Source organism: Durio zibethinus, chromosome 26 (genome assembly GCF_047325235.1).
Source record: "Durio zibethinus cultivar Kanyao isolate XHJ-2024 chromosome 26, ASM4732523v1, whole genome shotgun sequence".
Lineage (NCBI taxonomy): Eukaryota > Viridiplantae > Streptophyta > Magnoliopsida > Malvales > Malvaceae > Durio > Durio zibethinus.
Window position 1 is genome coordinate 2,699,019 of NC_143187.1, and position 25,063 is coordinate 2,724,081.

The 25,063-nt window shown below is 30.9% G+C and overlaps 3 protein-coding genes across 9 annotated transcripts; 2 read left to right on the forward strand and 1 right to left on the reverse strand.

Moving 5' to 3' along the window:
- The first annotated feature begins 6,694 nt into the window (after positions 1–6,694).
- Positions 6,695–13,802, forward strand: CYCA2;4 (Cyclin A2;4). 2 transcript variants are annotated; one of them, XM_089755607.1, is made up of 12 exons: positions 6,695–6,830; positions 8,001–8,357; positions 8,525–8,804; positions 9,629–9,765; positions 10,799–10,891; positions 11,261–11,394; positions 11,943–12,018; positions 12,643–12,719; positions 12,828–12,861; positions 12,967–13,116; positions 13,198–13,332; positions 13,473–13,802. In XM_089755607.1, exons 2-12 carry the CDS (start codon positions 8,061–8,063, stop codon positions 13,524–13,526), a joined length of 1,467 nt encoding a protein of 488 aa, XP_089611733.1. In that variant the 5' UTR covers positions 6,695–6,830; positions 8,001–8,060; the 3' UTR covers positions 13,527–13,802. The 2 variants fall into 2 exon arrangements, with proteins under 2 accessions (XP_089611733.1, XP_089611732.1); XM_089755606.1 differs by having other exon boundaries at positions 6,698–6,830; positions 12,828–13,116.
- A 638-nt stretch (positions 13,803–14,440) lies between these two features.
- On the forward strand, positions 14,441–18,234 carry LOC111318559 (P-loop containing nucleoside triphosphate hydrolases superfamily protein). The gene is made up of 12 exons (XM_022921419.2): positions 14,441–14,772; positions 15,610–15,998; positions 16,189–16,268; positions 16,387–16,438; positions 16,519–16,560; positions 16,676–16,754; positions 16,840–16,871; positions 16,956–17,024; positions 17,360–17,434; positions 17,557–17,673; positions 17,794–17,844; positions 17,958–18,234. The coding sequence occupies exons 1-12, from the start codon at positions 14,547–14,549 to the stop codon at positions 18,099–18,101; spliced, it is 1,356 nt and encodes a 451-aa protein (XP_022777154.2). The 5' UTR covers positions 14,441–14,546; the 3' UTR covers positions 18,102–18,234.
- A 3,667-nt stretch (positions 18,235–21,901) lies between these two features.
- Positions 21,902–23,709, reverse strand: LOC111274489 (auxin-responsive protein IAA16-like). Of its 6 annotated transcripts, none has more exons than XM_089754878.1 (6): positions 23,571–23,709; positions 23,184–23,454; positions 22,808–22,989; positions 22,491–22,602; positions 22,325–22,386; positions 21,902–22,173 (listed from the first exon to the last, which is right to left on the reverse strand). In XM_089754878.1, the coding sequence occupies exons 2-6, from the start codon at positions 23,417–23,419 to the stop codon at positions 22,136–22,138; spliced, it is 630 nt and encodes a 209-aa protein (XP_089611004.1). In that variant the 5' UTR covers positions 23,420–23,454; positions 23,571–23,709; the 3' UTR covers positions 21,902–22,135. The 6 variants fall into 6 exon arrangements, with proteins under 6 accessions (XP_089611004.1, XP_089611003.1, XP_089611002.1 ...); XM_089754877.1 differs by having other exon boundaries at positions 21,902–22,191; XM_089754876.1 differs by lacking the exon at positions 23,571–23,709 and having other exon boundaries at positions 21,902–22,191; positions 23,184–23,534.
- Positions 23,710–25,063: the final 1,354 nt, after the last annotated feature.

Consider the following 25,063-nt stretch of genomic DNA (forward strand, 5'->3'; position numbering starts at 1 on the left):
TTTGTCTGTTTCAGAATTTTTACACCTTTCTAAGTTAGTATTAATGTTAACATAAAAAAACAAAACAAAAAAGGAAAATCATTTTACTCTTTAGTTAAAAAAGAGCCTGTAAGATAACTTTCTTTGAAGCTTCCGCAAGAGACATCAGTTAAACTAATTTCCACGTGAAACTGAATCATAGTGGCAGTTAAAAAAAGAAATCATAATGGCAGAAATATTTTTTTCTGGCTATTTAATGTTGTTGGAATCTCCAAGAATTATGTTTCATTAGCCTTCTTTGTTTTTCAATTTGTTTAATGCAGAGAGGATGAAATAGAACGTGACTTTAAAATTAGAAATTCAACCTCTGCATTTGTTTAATGCCATGTGCCCAGTTGGCCTTTAAAATTTTTTGAGCAAGTCTCTCATCCGTCGGATTCAAATAGACCACGGTTATTGTTATTTTATATATTTTGATTGGGTTAATTTTACGAGGTCAAAGGTAAGAGATTCTTGAAAAACGAGTTGTTTTAAGAGATTGTCAATGAAATCAGAGCCTCACAAAATTAGACTTTGTCGGATAAAGATAAAAGATGCTCTTTGTTCTTCCTTTATTTTATTTCCTTACATAAATCTCTGTATCTGTCTCAACGAGAAGTGAGTCACTCGCTCCATCGAGTCACGCAAGGACAAACTGTTAAATGTGAGCTTAAGCAATTATTGGTCTTTTGGACAATTTTGATCGTATAGACATCAGAATCCAAACTAAAATTTAACAAGCTTTAGTTGTGAAAGTTGTAAGGAAAATTCCCTTTTTGCATTAAAGCCCGTTGCCATTTAAAAAATGGCGAAAGCTCATAATAACACAAAGAGAAAGAGAGAAGGAGAGCTGTTACATGTGGTTGCCTTGGTTTTATTTCATGATTGCATCAATCACTGTCAGTTACCGACATATTTCAGTGTTGCGTGGGAAACCAATCATCTACTTTTTGTTCAAAGACATGCTTTCCTGTATGACCAACCCTGGCTTAATCTTGTGAATATGTCCATAGCTCAGCTTATCAACTTGCAGTCTGCTGAAAATACGTGATGAAATTTGACTAAGGCTCCTCTCACTGGCCCAATGAGCGTCATAGATATGGCCCGTCTTAGAAACTGAAATGTGATTTCCTTTCCTTTCCTTGTCCGTTTTATAATACCGTTATTATTAACAGAAATTGAAATTACCCTATGCAGTGAAAGTTTGGATGGGGCAAAACGAACTCTTTGGTTGATTTTTTGCCCAAACGTGCTGGGATTTGTCATTTGGATGGCCGAACTTCAGTGCAGTTGAGATGGTTTCAATGCACTGAAAGCAAAAATTGGACTGAACCTATAAGGATCCAATGAGAAGTTTTTAACCCCACCGCGGTACTCATTTTCAAAAATAATCATACTTTCTCTTCTTTTTTTTTTTTTTTTCATTTTTAGCCTTGAAATTATAATTTTAAGTCAAAAACGTCCTTATCACTTAACTTCTTTTTTCATTTCTTTTTTTTTCTATTTAAAAAATTTTAAATAACTTTTTAATTTAATATAAATAAATAAGATTTTATAATTATATAATAAAATAATTAATAATTAAATAAATTTTTATAGTATTCATTTTAATTACTTTTCATTTTTTATGAATAAAATTATTATTTAATATAAAAATATTTTTATATTTTTAACAATTTATTAATTTAAAAATATCAAATATATATTATAAATTTATTATATACAATTTTTAATTTAATATTCTTAATGATCATTTTCTATTTTTATTACACTTCATCTCATTGCAACTGTTGCTTTTGCATCCAAATACATGTTTCACCATTAATTTTAATTTCACTATTATAGTAATTAATTTCATTGCAATCATAGTTTTCAATCTCATTATAATCAATTTTACCGTCCATCCAAATAGATTTTTTAAATTATTTGAACTTTAAGAGGTTTTTGAAAGATTTGATAATTTAAAATATTATATAAATATAATATAAAAATAAAATATAAAAGTAATATTGTTTATAATTTTAATATAATTATATATGAGTTTAACAAAATTGAAAATATATATTTTATATTTTATCTCAATATAAATTTAATACATAATTTTTATATAAAATATAATATAAATATATAAATTTTAATATTTTATATAATATAAAAACACGAAATTTTAATTACTAAAATGAAGATTGAATTAAGATTTGCTATTTCTCTTTGGAGGCGTGATGCACATGTCCTCGTTTTAATTTCATTTTCTTCTTTTCTTTGTTATCTGTTATCATAAGCTTTTTTTTTTTTTTGCTTAAAAAATTTGGATGGCTTAAAACATAATTATTGAAATCAAATCAAACTGTCAGTCCGATTAGATGAATCGATGAACCGATGCTAAAACTGATTTGGTTTTATAGGTTTTGTAATTAAATCGCTTTAAATTGTTATGAACCAACGATTTACATAATAAATCAATAAATCAAATGATTTTTTTTTTAATCGGATTGGTTTAATATCAACTAATAAATTTAGGTAAAATATAAAAAAAAATCATTTAAATATTCAAATATAATCTAATTAAATCATTATACTACTACTTCATCTAAATAAGCCCTCAAATTCTTATTTTCTATTATCAAAGTCATTGCATCCTTATATTAATGATATATTAACTTATTTTAAGATATGTGAATGGTGATATTGTAAAAAAACTTATACATATATAAAAATAAGCAATTTTAAAAAAAGATGATCTAACAAAAAAATTTATTAATTGATACCATAATTAAAAATAGTTATAAAAACAAAATATATAAAATTAATAAAAAATATTAATAAAATGATTAATTATTTGACTGGGATTGAAATATTAATAAAAGAATGTATATATATAAAATTAATAAAAAAATCTACATTCATATAAAAAATATATAAATGATTTTAATTTCCTTTTTACTAATTTTCATATAAATATAAATATTTCATTTTTATTAACTTTATATTGAGATATTTTTCTATTACATAAAGATTAATTATTATATATCAATAAATAATATTTATATTTTAATAAATATAAATAATAATTCTTTATAATTCTTTATTACTTATTATTTATTATATTTATTAAAATATAAAATATGATTTTAATAAAATATTAAGTTATTTTATTTCTAACTAGTAATTAATTATTTTATGAATATTATATTTTAAAATTTGTAGTTTATATATAGTTTTATGGTTGAATTATTAAATTATAATTTTAATTAAAAATTTGAATTTTAAAATTTTAAAATATTTTTTATTAAATCGACAATTAACCTATTGAATTAATGGTTAAATCATTTATTCGATAATTTAAAACCTTAAACGATTCAATATTTGCTCTGATTTAGGTAACTATGATTTAAAAAAAAAAAAAAAAACAAAGCTTTTGCTGAGTGTCAATGATTAAAATAAAAAACTTACTGAGTGTCACCAATCCAATTCACTCAGTCTTCTGCGTTTTTGGTGCATTTGTTCCCGTTCAATATCATCCAATTGATCCCACGCTTTTCTTTGTTTCGGTAAAATCAAAGTGAGGTCTTCCAACACTATCTCGCTCCAATACTCATCCAATATCATTTATAATTATTAAATTATAATTGATTAATTATAATTTAAAATTATATAAAATTTATTAAAATGTTATATGAAACTCATATTTATGAATAGTAATTCTTACATAATTTTTTATTATAATTAAATAATTATAAAATTATAATAAAAAAATTATAGATAAAATACATCCACATACAAATCAGCTAAACTCTGATCTAAAAAACGGGTAAAATAATGAATTTGTAGGCTTCATTTGGATAGATTGAGAAGGATTTTTATCACCTAAGCATCAAAACAACATTAACTCCCTAATGATCAACGACAAAATAATGCTTTTATGCCGTAAAAATTCACACCAATTATCCAAATGAATTATTAAATTAGATGAATTTATTTATTTGAAAAACAATTAAAAAAGGCTTTTTTTAAGATTTCTTTTCGTGACTATGTGACAACTTGGAATCATTTTCCTAAAACCCATGCTTATGATTGGTTCTTTGAAATTAATTTCTGTCACGGTCAGCACTGTTGGAAAATGTAATTATAGAACTTTCAACTGCTTTTGTCATTGTTTGGCATTTCTATTGTTCTAATGTGGATGCTAGCATGGCAAGAATGCCTTACAAGGTTGAATGTGAATTGGATGCTGGGGTTGTTATTGATCTAATTTTAGTAACAGTTATTAAGTGCTATCCTTTTGATTCTTTTAATTGGTGATATTCATGAGTTGAAGAATAAAAATTAAGTTTGTACATTTCATCGTATTTTGAGGGAAGGAAACTTTGGTGTGAATGCTTTTATATAATCGAATTATGATGAATTATGATATGGATACTAATATTGAGATTTTATGATTGATTGAAGTTTCAACCTTTTTTTAAGATTTAAAAATATAATACTTTATTATTTTTACTTTTGTAAAAAAAATATATATACTAGACTTGAATTCGTCAATCGATAATTGTAAAAAAATTAAAATAATTAGAAATGTGCAATATTGCAAAGTGTGTTTACTAATATTTAATAATTAATAAACATGAATGCCGTTAAGTATGTAATTAAATGATATGTATATTTATTTTTATTTCAAAAAAAATTAAACTTTAAATATTTTGTTTAGTAAAATAATAACATGTATTTAAAATTTTATACTAATAAGGTGGAATTCAAATTCTTTTATTTCAATTAAAAAAATAACAAAAGATTAATAAAAAAAATATTGAAAGCAAACAAATACAAAGCAAAGCTTTTTTTTTTTTTAACATTAATGGGCGATGGGTTGCTTCTCCCATATCGTGGGGTCCAAATTATCTTGAAAAATAATAAAAATCAAAACAAATAATCAATATATCTTAAAAAATTTTGTATCTCCAATTTAAAATCCAAATATACTAACCTCTTTTGACTTTTCTTGTTTTCAAATTTTCAAATCATTGGTTCTTGGCTGATGCCTTTAACCATATACAATATTTTTTATATTTATTTAAGTATTTGTTTAACCTCTTCCTTCCTAACATTTGTTTTCACATTTTTATTATACTTTAATAATTTAATTTTCATTAAAATTTAAAAACATTTTTAAATTTTTTATTTGGATGAGCTAATGGTAATGCTATTATGACAAAAAATTCAAATGATTAAATTTTGAAATTTTTATAACTAATTCAAAAACATACCAAACGCTCAAATACTGATTACCATCATTTTTAATTTGATAAATTTATAATCTTAGATCTAATCATTTTACTATTCAAAATTGTTTTTATAACAAGGTTTTAGATTTGAACATTGAATACTCTTAGTATATTATGAGTTAGATTTATATTTAACCTAAAATTTAAAGTTCAACTCTTCTCAAATTTATTCTAAAAAATATTTTAATTAAAAAATAAAGTTTAATATAATTTTATTGTTTGAATATTTGGATTTTTTTAAATGAGTAGTATGTGTTGTTTTAAATTAAAGATTTTAATTTTAAATTAGATTTTTAAATGAGTAGTATGCGTTGTTCTTTTTCTTGGTTTTTTCATAAAAAGCATTGAGCGTTTATACTATACAAACTCTAAATCTTGCAACAATTTACCTAAGATGAAAAAAGGAGGAGACAGTAATTTAATTATCTAATATTTTCGTGAGCCCAGTTTGTAAAAAAAAAATTTCGCACAAAAATTGGTCTCTTAATCAATATAAATAAGAGAATAATCTAATTTAATTAAACCGTATTTTATCAAATCCAATAGTTGCTAGATAATTTAGATTAAGTAAAAGTGATTGAAGTTAAGAATTAAAAAAAAAAAGAAGAGTAAAGAGCAGAGGAGAGAAAAAATTTTAAAAGTACTTTTTTTTAATTTTTATTTATTTAAAATAAAAATATTTTATTTAATGAATGAGATTAAACTAAGTGTTAGCAACATGTAATGAATCAAAATGTAACACTCCTTTTATTCGTGACACATTTTGATTGATTTTTTTTCACATATAAATAAATAAATGAAATTAAAAACAATGATAAATATAATAAAAATAAGGTACCACATTCAACAGTAAAAATTTTTATTACATGTATTGCATTAGAAATTTTCTAAATTACTGCAGCTAGAGGAGAAATTATCCCAGGTATATATGTATATATACACACTTAAAATTCTTTGCTCTCTTATAAAAAAAAAGTGAAACATGTCACTAAGCCAGTGGCCCTAATTCTCGACATTCATAGCTTCGCCAGTAGAGAAATTTATTCTTCCTCCTCATCAAACAATAAAGCCAATCTGATTCCCCCCTTGACCATCATACCGTTCAAATTCCAGCCTTAGTCAACGAGCCAACGGGTAACATCAAGGGTTAAACATGTAAAAACGCCAACAGTTAAATCAAAGCAACCCAACGCCCCATTAACCACAAAATCAAAACCAATATAACAAACCCCCGAGCGATGAACTGTCTTCACACTCTTTTCACTCAACCCTAAGATCAGACCCCCAATTAAAATATACGTAACCCTAATTTAAATAAATTGTTTAAACTTTATTTTAATTTTTATTTTATTATATTCTAAGTTTAAACCAACACTCCAATCCCGCTCACTTCACTCACTCTCTCTCTCTCTCTCTCTTTTTTTTTTTTTTTTTTTTTCTACAGATTAAAAAGAAAACAAACATTTCCTTCTTTTCTTCCTTCTAAGCTCTGAGGAGATGTTTCTTGGAGCTTAGAGAAGGATAAAAAATCAGGTCAAACTTTCAATCTTTATGCACATTCATTTAATTCTAGAAAATACCCATTTGCAAAAGTTTCCTTTTTTTTTTTTCATTTTTGAGTTGTTGAATTCCAATGTATAATGCTTTACGAGTCACCAGATCGATTTGAGTTTACTTGGTTTGCTTCAAATTTTGAAAATTTTGAAGCTTTCAGGGAAATGTGGGTTGAAGTTCTTTTTTATTTTTCTTGGTTTTTAGGATCTTGACTTTTTAGTTCAATCTTTTTTCAAAATTCTTTATATTTGGAAACATTATTTAGACAGAAAATTTTGTTTCCTTTTATTGTTTAGTTTCTTGTTGTTTTTAAATTTCCATGTACATTATTGTTGATTGTGTCAAATGTTTTTGAATTTTTCACGTGTTACCCTTGATTTCTGGTTGTTTTAGATTGTTGTTTAGATTGCTACTTAAAGTCTTCATATGTAAACATTATAGCCAAAATTTGGAAGAAAGCTTTCTTGTAAGATTCAAATCTATGTTTTGTTTTCATGGTACTAGCTTCACATAGATTTCAGATTCGAGATTTGATTTGTTTCCTTTTATCAAAATTTCAAGGTCTTTTCCTTTTAGTTTTCTGCATTGTATTAGCCTTTGATTTGGCTTTTTTTTTTTTGGAGAGGAACAAGCTTTTAATTTGTTCATTTTTCTGGCTTTTAAGTTATGTCTATACTGACAGGTGAAATGGGATTTCTCATAGAGAAAAACATTAGGACATGGCAAATTTTTCTTACAAACAACTTGCAAAAGGAGCAAAAGTTCCCTAAATGCATTGCCTGATTTACAATGTGATGTGTGATCTAGTGAAGTTATAGTAGTTTCCTCTTCAAATCTGACAGGACCAATCATAAGTGAAAAGAGACATAGTTTGACTATAAATAACAGTATGGAGAAACATTATTTTGGATGAATGTACCAATGTGTATTGTTATTTTGAAATTTGAAGTATAAAAGGTTCGTCTTTGTTGTGGCATTTCAACTCCCACCATGTTGTTACTATGTTACATTATGTGCTTGTGAGATTTGTTATCTGACATTGCCATATCTTTTACCATTCTATGTTTAAGATATAAGTTTTAATCAGATCTTGTTGCTTGATCTCCTTATACTGATATTTACTTGGTATGGTTTTGAGCATTGATGCAGGCTTTACTTTTCTAGCTTCATTTTATTGCTCCGTGTTGCAATTCTCCAAGACGTGTAAATATGAGGAAAGAAAATGTAGTTTCTGCTAATGTTGGAGAACTTAATGGTCGACTCACACGTGCTCGAGCAGCTGCATTGCGTGCTTCTGGACAGTTGCCACCTCTAAATGCACCTAATCAATCAGATCAGAAACGGGTTTTGCGAGCAAATACCAAAAGAACAGCCTTGGACGAAAACAACACCAATGCACTTGATAATGCAGGCCTTCAGCGTAAGAAGAGAGCAGTGCTTCAGGATGTAACGAATGTTTGCTGTAATAATTCATATAGGAAGTGCTTTAATGAAACCAAAATCCAGGTTAATATGCCATCCTTAGTCAATTTATAATATCAGTTCAATTATGGTCTTACATGCATATATTTTTAAAGACATTGGATTATGATACGCATATTCAATCTGTTCATGAAAAATGTATTTTACTGCTCAGATGTTTGTAATTAGATTTATGATTTTGACACTGCCAGGCTAAGAGCAGCAAGCAGGCTAGACAAGGGCAGGCCTATTCGTCCAAAGTAGCCCCTGCTATAGCACCACAGGTCCAGCCAACTCAAGCCATTTCACAGAAAGAAGGCATTCAAGAGACTGCAAAAATAGAAGCTAAATTAGAAGTTACGTGCTCAGTTAATGTGAAAGGAGATGCCACTCTTCTGTTAAATAGAATAAAAAATGATAGCATACAACACCATTGGCTTGCAAATCAAAGTTTCACAATGCCTTCACAACCCCAAAGCCCTCCAAGAAATGGTTAGCCTTCTCCTTCACCCTTACATCCAAATTTGATGATAAAATATTTATGAAAGAATGCATATATATTAAGTTTGGTTAGCATGGGAGAAAGTACACCTTGGAGAGAATTGTGTGCTTAACAATTTTAGGCATTTGAGTACAAATGTTGAGTGTAGACACCAACATTAATAGGTGAAACAATTTAAATATATTGCCTATTTGTCATCCAAATTGGACATGAAATATGAAATTCATATTAACAGTAAAGATCCGGAACATGATCTCGGCAAAAAAAAAATATTGGTGACATGGTTACGCATCCATTCAGTGATATTAGGTGGGGATATCAGCACTAGGAAAGGGCAAAATTGATTGTTCTCAGGTTTAATCTGAGGTGCTTTCAAAACCAAATAGTCAGTTTATCCTCTCTACAAAATGGGATTTCTTCTGAATGGCATAATAGGCAATCTTTTGAAGAACATAAACAACAAAGCAAGCAACAACAGTTTATTTTCAATCTCTATAAAGCCAAGTAATAGTCAAAAGATAGCTCTATAATTTTATTCTTTTAGTTAGTTGTATTATTATATCTAGTAAAATTTAAAGTCCTATGGAGACTCGTCCTAGCACTACATTCATAAAACTAAATGTCTTGGAACCTTATTATCCAAGCAATATGTTTCTTTCCAGATTGGAAAATAAAATGTACTTTGCATTGCTTGTTTTCTTGTTTTGTTAATGGTTATAAGCTGGAGATATAGCCATATAGGTTGACATATGCTTGCCTTGTTGTTTTATATGGCTTCGTGCTGCAAATACTGACATTTTTGAAATGGTTACAGTAGAGAAGATTGGCTTTTCTGCGACTTCAATGACATCTAGTGATCCAGACTTTATAGACATTGATTCAGATAAGAAGGATCCTCAACTTTGTAGCCTCTATGCCCCGGAAATCTATAACAACTTGCAGGTTGCTGAGGTATGTGCTATAGACATTCTTATCTTTGTTTCACTTTCATGTTCCCACATCCATTATTATTCCCTTCAGATCTACTAAGGAACTAATGAATTTCATTCCAAACCAGCAAAATTGGAAACATGAGTAACTACCTCAAGCAATCTAATTTATGTGACTTGGGGTGCATATAATGTATACATCCTGTCTTATGGTATATTTGCAGTTCTTGGTTCCACTGTGACTTAAATCTTTTAAAAATTACTCAGAAATATGTCAGACATTTGGCTTTGCCAAACCTTGTTCTATCATTACCAGAAAATATTTGAGACCTGTTTGCTCCCGTGCTCAATCAACCAGAAGGGAACAAGAGCAGGCCTTTTGTTAGAAACCCCCAAACTGAAGCGTTCTGTGAAATTAAGAGATTGAGTTTTGATGAAAGAAGCAAAGGTGTATACAAATTAAAATTGATTGAGAGCTGATCTTTGATCTCATACGCATGAAAAAGAATGAGTGATTAACTCCTTGCATTTGGAACGTTTACTCTCCATGGCTTATTATTATTATTATTTTTTTGTATTTAACTTGGAAATTTATATGCATCAGCGATGGTTTGAGCTGAACTTTAGTTTGAACCAATAGAACTCCTCAAGTGGGACACTTACTAGTTAGAGAATCTGCATCATCATCCACAAAACACTTTTTTATGCTATGGTCTCTCCAATCAAAACTGATTGAATAAAACTTCATAGTTGATGACTTATTCTTTTCAAAAAGTTTGGGTGCATGCATAGTGTGTGATTTTACTAGCTAACATTATGCAACAGCAGACTTCAAAGCTATGTAATGTTTTTTTCGGGTATGAACAAAATTATACTTTTTGTGAGCTCTGTTGTGCTTTCTGAGCTCGTTTCCAGCCCATAACATTCGTGGTTTGACTTCTGAATTCCTACTTCAGTCAGGGAGTGAACAGGGGCACTTTTTGTGTTTCTACTGTCTTCTACATTAGCCTGAACTTTTGGTCTTTGCAGTTGGTTTAATCTCTCTTTTTATTCAGCTTGTCCGCAGGCCATCTCCTAATTTTATGGAGACAATACAGCGAGATATCACTCAAAGCATGCGGGGAATTTTGGTTGATTGGCTTGTGGAGGTTGGTATAGTTCTGCCATCAAAATATTGTTTAATCGCTTAAAACATACAGTCATGAAGGTTGTGCTTTCTTAGATTTTGATCTATCAAGTAAAAACCGGCATTCCCAACGATACACCATCATATCTTGGGGCACTGGTGGTATGATGTGGATATGAAAAATGGTTTGCTAGTTTTTTATTATTGTTTCTGATGCATATCAACATTAAAAGGTATTAACTTTTCCATACAGATAAATTCTCTTGACCTCTGGTTGAAAACCAATTATATATTTTTGGCTGTTTATAATGGCTATTTAATGACAGAATTCTTTATTTCTTTTCTTTGTTTCCTATACCAATGTTCAAAGGAAGTACCATCTTGGTTTCAGGTATCTGAAGAATATAAGTTGGTGCCTGACACACTTTACCTCACAGTGTACCTAATTGATTGGTTTCTCTCTCAAAACTACATCGAAAGACAAAGACTTCAACTTCTTGGGATCACTTGCATGCTGATAGCATCGTAAGCTGTCGCGTCCATTTCAGATTTGTTCCATGATTTCTTTTCAGTAAAAAATTCAAAATTTTAGTTTGTATTTAGTACTGCAAATACAGTAGATGCTACAATTAGAAAATGAAGATGAACAGCAATGAATCTAAGTACTCATCATTTATGCTAAGCACTGTTATGTCAGAGCATTGCCTGATGCTGACAATGTTATTGTGAAGAAGGAAGTGGTTGCATAAGGACAGTATTAGAAAGTTTAGAAATATGATCACGTTGCTTGAGAGACAGTCCAAAATTCAATTGATTAGAAAAGTTTCTTGTCAAGTTTGACAAACAGCAATCTTGCAAGAAGGGGAAAGTGATTCCCATGCTGTTGTTGTACCAGAGTCTTAAACTTATTCTTCTGTCAATGTTACTTAATCATAATGAGACTAGTTTGCTAGTATACTTAAATAATTTAATCTCAGAGGTTTGAAGATTAAAATGGTGGATTCATCATAAAATAACTTCTACATTGCTTTCCATTTTGTAGTTCTAACATTAGTTTCTCTTTATACTTGAAGCAAGTATGAGGAAATATGTGCACCTCGTGTAGAAGAATTTTGCTTCATCACAGACAACACTTACACTAGAGAGGAGGTATGTCATTGATACTTCATTAACAGGCATCTACTTGAACATTTGTAAAATTTTTGGTTTAGGCTGTTACTATTCTTTTTTTGTCTTTATTTTGCACATAGTGTTTGCTTTGTGCTGTAGGAGTTTTTTGTTGCCAATTCAGTGAGAAGGTGAGAAAACAGGGTATGCATTAATTTGGCTGTCATTGTTTCAGATGAGCTGGCCAATATAGGGTAAAAAGATTAGAAAAGAAAAGAATTATGTGGCTTGGAGCTGAAGTGTTTCTGACTTCAAAAAAAGAAAAAGGGACAAAAGGAAGGTGGGAAGAGGAGGATGGTTATAGTCCGGTGGCTTTCCTTTCTTTTTCCGGATAGCAATTAAATGACTTTTAAAAGTTTTTCAGCTAGATTTTCTGCATTGGCAGTTATGTTCTAGCTCTGATCTTGAGCTAAATAAAATGGGGTTCTTAAGAGTCCACTTGAACAGTTATAATTCGTGTAAACATGTATGTCTCTTTGCACATAAATGTTGTGGTAATGAAATTGACATGGTTACCTGGACATAACTAAAATGAGCCAACTGAAGTTATTTTCTTCCTTTGTTCACATACTTTTAGTTATATTTCTTACATAAAGAAATTGGCAGGTGCTAAAAATGGAGAGTCAAGTATTAAAGTATTCTGGTTTTCAACTATTTGCACCTACTGCAAAAACTTTTCTCAGGTATTTTAGCCCAACCCAAATATGTATGTATGCATATGAAAGTCTGATAGGCTCAAAATACTCCATTATTATCCTAATTCTCTTTCCTGCAAAATTTCTGTTTTTCAGGAGATTCCTAAGAGCAGCACAAGCTTCTTACACGGTAACATATTTATTTTGGGATAGAACTGGCCTTAATTCATGCGGTACCAAGCTCCTTTTATTTCTGCATATGACTGAATTTTCTGCACCTAATTGCCAATTGCAGAGCCCTAGCATAGAATTGGAATACTTGGCAAACTATCTTGCAGAACTGACACTAATTGACTATGGTTTCTTAAGTTTTGCTCCTTCTATCGTAGCTGCATCAGCTGTATTTCTTGCCAGATGGACTTTGGATCAGTCGTGTCACCCATGGGTCTGCATTCTCTTCATTGGTCCTTCATTTGGTTCTATCCTGTACATCTCTGGCTTAACTCTTTGTTTTCCTTCTTGGCAGAATCCAACTCTAGAACACTACACGGCATACAATGTATCAGATCTCAAAACCACAGTTCATGCATTGCAAGATTTACAGTTGAACACCAACGGTTGTCCTCTAAATGTTATACGCATGAAATATAGGCAACAAAGGGTAATAGCTTCTTTGAACTTGAATTATACACAACTGAATATTAAGCTCAAGTAGCATCTTTCAAAACTTTTATAGGAACTCAATTACTATTGATTTAATGGTTTCCTATATGTTCTCTAATGAGCTTTTTGTTATACCAGTTTAAATCTGTGGCAACCTTGTCTTCTCCGAAACTGCTTGAAACACTATTCTAAGAAAAAATGGCTAATTCCTGATGACTTCAAGGGGCTGCTAACAGACATAATACTTTTCGGGTGGAAGTTCCCTCTGAATTTTGCCATTTCTCATGAGGTTGAACCAAAAATGTTCATATTCTAACCTCTTCATTCATGTTCATTAGTGCTTGATATTCCTCAAACTCTTGTCCATAGACACTTAACTCTCAAAGTTTTGGTTCTTCCAAAACTGTATCTGTATCTTTGTAACGTTACCTTTTTCAAATTTTAAACATCTAACCGTTGATATTGTTATTTTGTTGTTGACTTTAAAACTGGCATGATTGTATGGTGACTGAGATTAATTTGTTTAGTTTGTAATGTTTGTAAGAGAAGACAAAATGTAACCGGCTGAATGTAAGGTTGACTGATGAATTCTCTATCAATTGAAAAAGCTGCTTTGTTCTTCCTTTGGAATACATTTTTGTGTTTGCTTATTTATTTTTATTAATTATTATAATTGGGATTTTTATAGTCAGTATGATATGATTATGACTTGTCAGAAGTGGTTTTTCTGATAAAACTTGGACAGTATTTCTTTTGACCCTCTAATAACAAACATCATAGAACATTGTCAGCAGGTAAGTTTGCACTTGGCAAATACGCATCGGTAAAAAATCCTTGAAAATATATTTGAAAATTTTAAACATAATATGCTGACAAAATATAAATAGATACAAAAATAATATGTTTTAAAATTTTTTTTAAAAATATATATATATGTATAGATTTTTAAAAAGTAAAAAAAAAATATTTTGTATTTAATATATTCGTATATATTTTGTTATGATAATTTTCGTATTTTATATAAAATAAACATTATGAATTCTTCTTAAAATTGAGAGGCAAGGAAGTAGGCCTTAAACATGATATTTTGTTGGTTTGGTTTTGTGTGTTAATAATTAAAAGACCAAACAGAAAACCACAAAAGCGTTCCAATCACATACCTTTCGTCCACCTTCTTCTCCCCATCTCTCGTCTCCTCAGAGAGAGAGAAAAATGGCGGCTTTCACAACGCTAACGCCATGCCAAGCCACCACCTTGTATTCTAATAATATTAAAATTTCCCATTATCTTAATCAGTATCAATTTCAAAACGTTTATATGAATAAAGCTAAGTCCTCTTTGCTTAGTTATCATTATCAGCCTAGTTCTTCTCCCGCTTTCTCTTCTCTGTCTACACAATCCAAATTAACTATACCACCAACCCATTTCTCTATTTCAGGTATTTCTCTCTCCTTTTCCTCTTTTAATTTTTGTTGTTTATCATTGCCTTTATTACTGTTATTTTTCTATGGTTTATGTAATTTTGTTCTCTTTTATCTACTTGTGTTATGGTAGCCATTGGAAAAGTTTTAGATAAGATACAAAAAAAAAAAAAAAAAGAATGAAAATTTTGAAACCTTCTTCTGTTATTTCTTGATCGGTTTTCTAAATAATTTGGGAAGCTTGACTTAATGTTTCAATGTTTGTTTAATGATGGTTTCTGAGAAATTAGGATTAGAAAATAAAGCAAATATCCAATCTACTAAAGTTCTATGATGGTGGGAATCAGAAAAGAATATTGTTTCTTCTGTTTATAGAATTTGCCCACTGATCCACTTAAGAGAGCTTTCTCCTCTTGAATGTTCAGTTTGTTAAGTTAATTTAAGCTGATAAATTTATTTTCAGGAATTATTAATTACTTATTTGGTTGTTTTCATGGTTGACATTTTGTCCTTGAGTGATATTCCAGTGGTTAGAACAAGAAAATTTCAAAATGGGGATGTCAAGAAAGCGTTGTTCTTTCCTTAAGAAAACCAAAATGGAAAATTTTACATAGACACAGAAATTATTCACATTGGATATATATAAATTCCTAGGTGTTTGGAGTTGTCTAATTCTTATGCTGAAATGAGTTTTTTAGCTTTAGCATTTTAATTTACAATGTTTAATGGATTTTAATAGACAATAACACTGTTGAATTTGGTTTCTTTCTAGAGCTACTTCCTGCTCTACTCTCTGTAAAAATTTCAGTTTAGCTCATAATTTATCTTCACTTGGTTATGAATTCTTCCTGCAGGCAGTGGTAGCTCATGGTTGAAAGATGGTAATTCCATCCATCATGATGCTAGCAGTGGTAGTGGATTGAGGCAGGGTCCAATATATTCAGTTTTTCCCACGAAACCTGCTGAAATTTCCTCTGTACAGGACCTTTATGAATTCATATGCTCTGGTCCTCTCGTGGAAAAAGTGGGCCTGACCCCAGAAAAGGTGGCAGAGTCCATTGATAAGTGGTTGTTTTATGGGTCGAAGCTTTGTCGACTGTTTCAGGTCAACGAACTTTACCTTACTATTCCTCAGAAAGCAAGGTTTTATCACTACTACATACCAGTTTTTGTATGGTGTGAAGATCAGATATCACAACACATGTCCAAGTTTAAAGATGGGGAAGACATACCTCCCTTAGTGGTATGGATAAGGTTCTCAGATGATTGTTGTGTGTGTGCTTGTGTTCTCTTTCCCTGTGCAATTTTCAGTACTATTTTGGATTTCATTCCATTAGGATATGGTAGAAGGTTCTTACTCCTGAAGGTCTACGAAGCTGGCACAAATTACTTGACTGTTCTTTTGATCTTGTCCGCATCTTTTTGGAATGCAGATTGGTTTCAGTGCACCACAGGGTTGTGGAAAGACAACACTCGTCTTTGCTCTTGATTATCTTTTCAGGATCACTGGCAGGTAGCTAAAAGAGCAGTGGAATTTAATAAATAGAAGTAATTCATATCTCATTTAACTCGTTAGTATAAATTGCGAAAGTGGAAACAATTGAAACTACTGGTATCCGTCTTAATCTCAGGAAGTCTGCAACATTATCCATAGATGATTTCTATTTGACAGCAGAGGGTCAGGTAATAATTATGGAGTTCTAGCATATGCTAAAATTTCTTCAATTTTTATCACTTTCTGATGCAGTGTACATTGATAATAGGCCAAGTTGAGGGAAGAGAACCCAGGAAATGCACTTTTAGAGGTGGCTATTGATTTATTTATTGATTGTTTTCTGACTTAACAGGGGGACAATTTGTTTTGTCACTTACCAAGAATGAAATGGTTTTCTTTCCCTTTCTTGTATTTTCTTACTCCAGTTGCGTGGAAATGCTGGGAGCCATGATCTTTCGTTCTCTGTTGAAACACTAACAGCTGTGAGCGGGTTGACTAAAGAAGGTGTTCTTTTTTCTTCAATCATCATTCCTTGGCATGATTCACTTTTTTCCATCTCCTTGTGGTTGACATTGTTTGAGTTATGTAGGTATGAAGATGAAGCTTCCTCGATATGATAAAGTAAGCACAATATTACCAATTTTGCTTGTTTTGCAGTCCACCTTTTAGTTCAACTTTGCCAATGAATAATGTTGTTCTTTACAGTCTGCATACAGTGGGAGGGGTGACAGAGCTGATCCTTCAGTATGGCCTGAAGTTGAAGGACCACTAACGGTAAGTTAATCTTCAGCTAGAGCTGCGGAAGGGTGAGTACAGTTTGTTTGGATTTAGATTGTCCAAAAAGTAGACATCATGGCCTATACATTAACATGGTTATGTTAATATATGAAAATTGATTTCCATAAGTATTGAATTTATGCTTGAATTATTTGAAATTTTAGAACAAAAATAGTACAAACTAGATTCATTGCCCAAAATCAATATCAATTAGCTAAGATGTTCATTTGATTGGCTTTGTATCATTGCCAATGTGAGAATTCTAATTTTAATCAAGTTACTTTTGTTCCTTCTTCCCTTTCCTTAACTCTTGTGATTTGGGTGGTCATCAGGTTGTTCTGTATGAAGGCTGGATGCTTGGCTTCAAACCCCTTCCATCTGAAGTTGTTAAAGCTGTTGATCCACAGGTTAGATCTCCAAATTCCAAAGTCTTAAGGGGCACTTATTAGTGTTACTGCTTCCGGTTGAGTATTTGCTTATGTTAATCTAACAGGAAAGTTATGTATCAAGCTGATGTTTGATTTTACAGCTAGAGACAGTAAATAAAAATCTTGAAGCATATTATGATGCATGGGACAAATTCATTAAGGCGTGGATTGTTATAAAAATTCAGGACCCAAGTTGTGTCTACCAGTGGCGTCTGCAGGTTGGTTCTTATTTTGAAATACTCATATCAACAAATCACCTTATCCTGAGAACCTCCTATTTTTCATACATAGAATCACAGATTATTCTAAACACTTTTGTTGTAAATGGTTTTGGACAGGCTGAGATTGCCATGAGGGAGGCAGGGAAACCCGGAATGTCTGATGAGGAGGTGCATATACTTATTTATTCCATAACATATTACATTCATATTACATTTAGAAAAGTATCTGTATCCTTTTTTTCCCCTGATTTCTGGTTCGAAATCTCTGGCAATTTTCACAGGTGAAAGATTTTGTTTCACGTTACCTGCCTGCTTACAAAGCTTACCTGCCTACCCTGTATTCTGAAGGACCAAATGGATCAGATCCAAAGCATCTTCTCATAATTGAAATCGATGAAGGGAGGAATCCCATCTTAGGTGAGTAGATCTTTTTTTTTTTTTTTTTTGAATATCAGTTTCCAATTCAATTTTGATTTCTTGTAGAAGATGTGTTCTGAGGTGTAATTACTTGTAAATTTTCTCATTTTACAATCAATTGATGAGATTGTAAATGTGTCACGACCCTTTTTGTTTTTTCCTTGGAGATGAAAGATTAGAATGAAATGGCAGCAAATCCTGATAATAGTAGCATGCATTTCGATCAATAAACATGATGAGATTTCTTAAATCTATACCCCCCCCCCCCCCCCTCTATTTTCTGTAACAAAACCTGATACAGAAGAAAAACAAATCAGCAAAAGCCAAATTTTGGACTATGTGTAAATATTAGGTGATGTAGTTGAGAGAGTAACAAACAAACGATTTGCATTTTAAACATATATTATGCATGTTGCAAGTTTTATTTATTTATTTATTTGGTGCATATTAACAAAAACCAAATTTGACAATTACGATCAAACAGGACTATAATCAATATGCCAAATAAGATCTTACCCGATGAGATTCTTATATCATGTCAAGAACAACTCAATTCGAAAGCTTAAATTGTTTGGTAAAAGTCCAAAAATGGCTTTTACGCATCAACTCATATTCTAATGACGATCTTGCATATAGTAAGTCTCATTTCTCATTTAGTTGCTTTGAATTTGAGATTTTCGAGTCCAAAATGCCAACACTACTGCATTTTTGTCTGCTCAGAAAATACACAGATTTATGAGTGTTGAAGCATCCAGGCATTGAAATGGAACCAAAGAACATCCATTGAAGATCACATCATTAACAACTTGCAAATAAGAAACGAAAAAAACATTCCAGGTTTCACAAGATTAAGGGTTGAAATAAATGAAGCTAGAAAGGAAATCTATTTGAATGATTGCCTCTTATCAAATTATCAGCTTAGATGCTGATAATTGAAAGTTTGATCTAGTAATTCAGATACAGCAACAGCAGGTAGTTTCCACGCAGCATTCGCACGTCTCATAGCAGCAGAAGCAGCAACAAAGTGCAAACAAACTGCAGGAAACACCATTAATCAAGTTGAAGTCAAATAATTTACAAGGCAGCAAAAAGGTTTCAACAGAGGATAAAATGTGTAAAAAGTGCAAAAAAAATCACATTAATCCTTTTTTACACTAAGCAAAATGAGATTAAAACCAAAAAGAAGTGAAATACAAACCAGGCATAGAGGCAGCCTTTCTCCTCATGGCGTTTTCTAACCTCATGGTAGTATGAAATCTTTTGTGCTGGTGGTGCATCCATTGTTTTCCTCTTTGTACGACTATTTTGATGAACGTGAATAGAAAATAGTCGGCCGTTAAAATTTATAGGGAAAGGGAGGGGAACCTTAATGCTATCTCTTAGTGAAGGTCCCGTTTTACTCTCGTCTATCTGCCTCAATTAATTATGGTGGTTAGAAGAAAGTAAAAAGAGGCTAGAGGGAAACTAATCATGTCCATAACTCTTCAACCATGCAAAGCATGCTGGCTAAACCAGCCACACGGTATCTTTTAATGTCACATTAGGACAGAAATCTGTAACAATCCTTCATTGATTCATTTAATGTTGGCTACATTCTTGGGCTAACTTCTTGACAAAACTTTCGGCTACATGTGATTAGTTGCCAACCAACAAGACAATTGCAACTTTTATAACGTTTCTGTTTTTGCTTCAATTTCTTACAGGAACGGTATTAGAGGGGTTTACTCATTTTCTTACAAGAACATGAACATTAGGGACATCACCGGCTCCTCATTCACTTTCCTGCATTAATAGCAAAACACATTGAACTTAATCCATATTTTCAGCTGGAGAACTGTGAGCCACCGCTGATATAATAACTTGAAAGTAGAAGTCATAAGCACAACAAAGTGGTGGTGCCAGTAACTTGGGGATTTTTTTTTTTTTTTTGACTTTGTTTAACTTGTCTCATATCAATCCCTCTCAGGTTACCATTTTCTTGAGGCTTACCATTTTTCTCAAAGTTGAAAAGGGATCACAAGTTGTTGATTGACCTGAAAATATTTGGCTACAAATGTATCCAAATATAGGAATCGAGAACCACTATCTTGATTTAGGAAATGGCCCATGGCCCGAAATAAATCTGTCATTGATATGAATCAAGATTCTTATGGTTGAAAATGCCTTCTATTATGGCACTTACGTGTCGAAGAGAAGAGCTCACCACAAATAAAGGGAACCAAATTCAGATGAGACTTTTGAAGCCATCCAACCACAAATAAAGTTTCATCGATCAGGTGGTGACACTTGGGTTGATTAAATTACTTCCAAAAGAAAATAGGCTTTCAATACTTTTGAACACGATGCCTGCAGATTTCATTTCATGAAAAAAAGAAATGTGAAGATTTTTGTTTCTCATTTTCCATTTTGGGTCACATCACTAAGATGACAAAGATGTGCATGGAACCTGTTGGCCCATCTGACGAGCTAGTAAGTCCAACTATATATCTCCACTGCCTATCATTCATATAATAAGCCTAAATCATGTGTTCATAGGAGTGAAATAAAAGAGCCAATATATACATGTTGAACATTATTCAAACCCCAAAACTTATGCTAATGGCTTCTTATATCCATTATGTATATATGTCGCATTTACGGTTTTAGTGATGTGAAATATCACACTCACATGTAAACCTTAACAACATCAACTTCTCATAGCTGAACCGAACCTCTTCCCCCCGTCAACCTTCACTCACCGAAAAACCATTTGTCATAGCTTGATTGCTTTTCATCACACCAAAAAAGGGTTACACATATGACTTGTTTCTTTTGAAGTAAACTTGAATGTTCAAAGTAATTGAAAATTAAACATCTGGCTTTTGAAAAACGAAGGAGTGACGAGTTGAGAACGTGATCTCAATTTCCGGCCTACATCCTTCTTGACTCAATGTTTTAATTTTTGCAAAAACATTATAATTTTTTTAAAAGCAAAATTACATCCAATTTAGCAGTTGATGCCTACACGAAAGAAACAGCAGTACAAAAGATGTTACCTGAATTTCATCTTCTTGCTTTGCTTTCTACATATAAGTGCATAAAAAGGCATACATATAATCATGGCAATAATTGAATTTTGGTTGGAAACATTTGCTTCATCAAATTGAAAACACATCATTGTAGTTTTTGAATGAATTTAGTTATGGGAGCCAGCAATGTTGTGATTTTTGTTGTATATGTACAGATTCAACTGTTTCTAATTAAACTAGCATTTCTCACTGTAAAAAATTAATGACATGACATACATAATTGTCTTCTTTTTATGAGAGTAAAACGAGGAAGAAAGATAAATTCAGAAATTCTCTCTTTTTTAGGGGTATACACAATGGGAGTTTCTGATTGATTATAATTATACTAAAATAAAATTCAGTGTCCCTTTTGATTGCCAGATTAATGATGGATGAAATAAATATTTTAAATTGTTCTGAAAACCCTTTAGATCAAGTACTCCTGCAGTAACCCTCTATTTCCTGGATTTTTCATTAATTTTTTTAAATTTTTTTCTCAATTTCTTGTGCACCAACATCCTAGAATTTTATATCAAGAACTAAATTAAATAATTAAATGACTTGTACAATTCAATTTAATTGTCGGGCATTCGGATTTTGATTTAATAATAAGTGCGTGTATCTTTTTACTTAAAAAATTAAACTCGAATTTATCACTTTATCAAAATTTAAAAAATAAAAAACAATAGCAAGATGTGTTCAAGTGTTACAAATCAGCTGTTGTATCTCAAAGAGGAAAGAAGAAATTGATAACCTTGAACTGTGGAGAAAAAAACCCGCAACATCAATTGCACTAGAATAATAATGTAACTTACAGAAAATTACAGGCATGTCTGTTTTATTTATTTTTTTCTTTCGTTTGACTCCCTACATCTAATCAAAAACTCTGCCCACCATCCATGGATCAATGTTAAAAAGGTGAATTAACAAAGCAAAAGCCTCTGTACATCAATTTATCATTCCTTAATTTCTTGGATGCTTAAGTAAAGGCTTCTTTAAGTTGTGCTTGAGCATTTTGGAGGTGTATTTGGAGCTGCATCAATAATAATTACTACAAATTAATCAGATTTGATCATGTAGTGCCAGAAATAAGAAAAAAATAGAGCAAAAATTATTACTAATAGTACATAGTATTGATCAATAAGCATGAAAAAAGATGTATAATTAAAGATTTTAATTTTTACCTAATCCAATTGCCTCAGAGCTTTTCATTAATCTTAGGCGTTTGCATGATTCAACAAACATTCTAATAAAAGCGGAAAAAGAAAAAAATTATTAGTACTAGTAAGTGTTGATTCTAAAAGAAACTTTAGCAATAGTTTAATGGGTTTTTTGGAAATGGAAACTTACTGCCATGGTACATCTCCAACCATCATCCAATCTCCATCCTTGTCTTCATATGTAGGCACATACTCAAGTCCATTCACTTGGTCTACTATTTTCTTCTCATTCAAATAATTTCCTGTTAAAAAAATTAATTTAAAGACTAAATTATTCTTTATACATCAAAGAAAAATTGTAACCAGGAGGAAATTAAGAAAAACAAATGTAAAAGATAATTTTTATAGTTAAAGCTGAAAGTATCGACAGTTGATTATTAAAATTAAAATTTTAATATTTTATCAACAGAACCCACTATACTGCTGACAAAATTTTGATGCACTTACTTATGATGAAACATGAGAACATATCTTCAAGGGAGCTTAATAGCAGCTGATAACTGCTGTACATCTGAAGATCAACTTTCCTTAAATATGGAGCTCCATCCACTGCCACTTTTACATATTTACAACTCTTCATTGCATTCTTTCTAAAGCCTCTCACCGGCGGCCAACCCACCACTTGTGCCCTATATAATATTTTCATCAAAATTACAAACCAAATTACAAATTTTCAATATGATTAAATTCTCGTCCGAACTAAAAATATTTAATGCTTTTTAACATTAAGATATGAATTTTAATATCTGAGACGGGATATTAAAAGTGGTAAGTTAGCTTAATTAGCTGGCACGAGCCACTGAGTTTCATTACAATTACTTACTTTGAGACAGGAGACTTGGCAGCTTCTTGGACATCAATCTGGGACTGGCCACAATATTTGTCACCAAGGTTAAGATCAACGGTTTCCAAAAATCCACGTTTAGTGCCCGACTTAGCTCCACCATCCGATGTTGTCATCCTAGGCTTTCCTGGCAACCCTATAGTCAACTCGGTAGCCTCAAAATTCAAGCCGGTGGCATAGTTTTCCGGCAAGTGTTTTCCATTCTCCGGTAACATTTTCTTTCCTCAAAAGTTTCAGAACTGACTGCTAGCTGTATCAAAGACAAAATAGAGAGGTTGCACAAAATTATTGACCAACACGTTTGGCTTGGTTTGGGGTTATATCTAAAAATAAATTTATGTAAAAGCCTAAGAGGAGGAGAAGAACCTGACAGGAAACAGTTTGGAACCAGTCCTTGAAAAACATGTGTCCTTAAAAGAGCGGTCATGATTTGTCCATGTGGGTGACAGGAATTATATGACGGGAAGCGTGTCTTTGTGTATGATTTTGAGCGCTTTAAAGTTTAAAGTTAGGGAGGTCGCCGATCGGGCTGACCCGCTCACTTTCAGTGCTTTTGTTAGGGCAGTACAGAGATTTGCTATGATTGTGTGAATCATACAGTTCCATTAGATTATTGAAATCTTTTTTTTTTTTTTTTTTTAAGGAAACTTTTGAAATCTCTTTTGATATCAATAGGATGCTTGGTCATTTTAAGAAAGGAATGGCCAAATTAATCACCTTTCTTTACTTTCTTTTTTTTTTTAAATGAAGTTGCTATTTCGGGGGCTATCAAAATTTCCCTTTTTATTTTTATTTTTTATTTAAAATTATCATAATTTGAATTCTTATAATTAAAATTAAATAATTAACATTTTATTAGCAAATATACAATTATTGACAATTTTTTCCTTTTTAAGTTATGAAGGATCTAGGTATTTTGGTTAAATTTTCATATATTACTAATCACACCATTAATTTTATTAAAAATTTCAGCCTTCCACCAAGTTTTAATTCCTTCAAGCAAAGTTCTGTTTTTCAATTTTCTTTTCTAATTTTCCACTCTAATTTATTTAGTAGTAATTTTTAAGCTAAAACCAAACATCAAAATCACACTTAAAATTTCTCACCCACCATCACCATCAAATGGATGCGTTGATATGTTGTTTTAAAACAAGTAAAAGTATTTAAAAATAAATCAATCATTGGTAAAAATTAGATATTTAATTTTAATGATCAAATTTAAATTTTTTTGATTTTATAAATAAAAATAAAAAATAATTTAAAAAATTAAGAGAATACAATTAATATTAATATAATTCAATAAATTGTTTCATAAAATAATAAGAAAGTCAATAGTCTAAATTCTGATAATAGGATGGACCCACAAGGAAGATACATGTTATGAAAACAGGTGAAGGCACAGAATCAAAAGAGCGTGAAATTTGTGGGCCCCACATGTTGGGGTTCTTGCGGTACAAGTCAACTTTAATTGAGGAAGTGGACCCACTAGTTGGGTCCCGCGGCTTCCCTGTGAACATGTTTCTTTGTCGGTTAATTAATCTCCTCATTTTTCTTTTTCTTTTATATGTTATTGATTTAGACTTAAAAGGATGGTAATTGGACAATTCAATTAGTCGATGGAAATTATTTTGAATTTAAATAATCCTAATTTAAGTTATTTTGAGTAATTTAAATTTATATTATTTTGAGTTTGATCATATTTTTAATTTTTTTATCAAATTAATTAAGTGAAATTTAATTTCAGATGGATTGAATTGATTTACAAATTTTAATAAGCTTTGTTAATTTTAATTATTGTTACATTTATAATAAAAAACTATTGTTAAATTATATTTACTTTAAACATGAATGTTTATTTA

Bases quoted from the DNA above. Each gene is read 5' to 3' on its own strand.
- LOC111274489 (XM_089754877.1), bottom strand. From the start codon at position 23,419: ATGTTACCGGAGAATGGAAAACACTTGCCGGAAAACTATGCCACCGGC. The intron at 22,990-23,183 runs GTAAGTAATTGT...AATATTATATAG, and splicing joins GCCAAGTCTCCTGTCTCAAA to GGCACAAGTGGTGGGTTGGC. The intron at 22,192-22,324 runs GTAAAAATTAAA...ATTAATTTGTAG, and splicing joins CTCTGAGGCAATTGGATTAG to TAATTATTATTGATGCAGCT.
- LOC111318559 (XM_022921419.2), top strand. From the start codon at position 14,547: ATGGCGGCTTTCACAACGCTAACGCCATGCCAAGCCACCACCTTGTAT. The intron at 15,999-16,188 runs GTATGGATAAGG...TTTGGAATGCAG, and splicing joins AAGACATACCTCCCTTAGTG to ATTGGTTTCAGTGCACCACA. The intron at 16,269-16,386 runs GTAGCTAAAAGA...TCTTAATCTCAG, and splicing joins CTTTTCAGGATCACTGGCAG to GAAGTCTGCAACATTATCCA.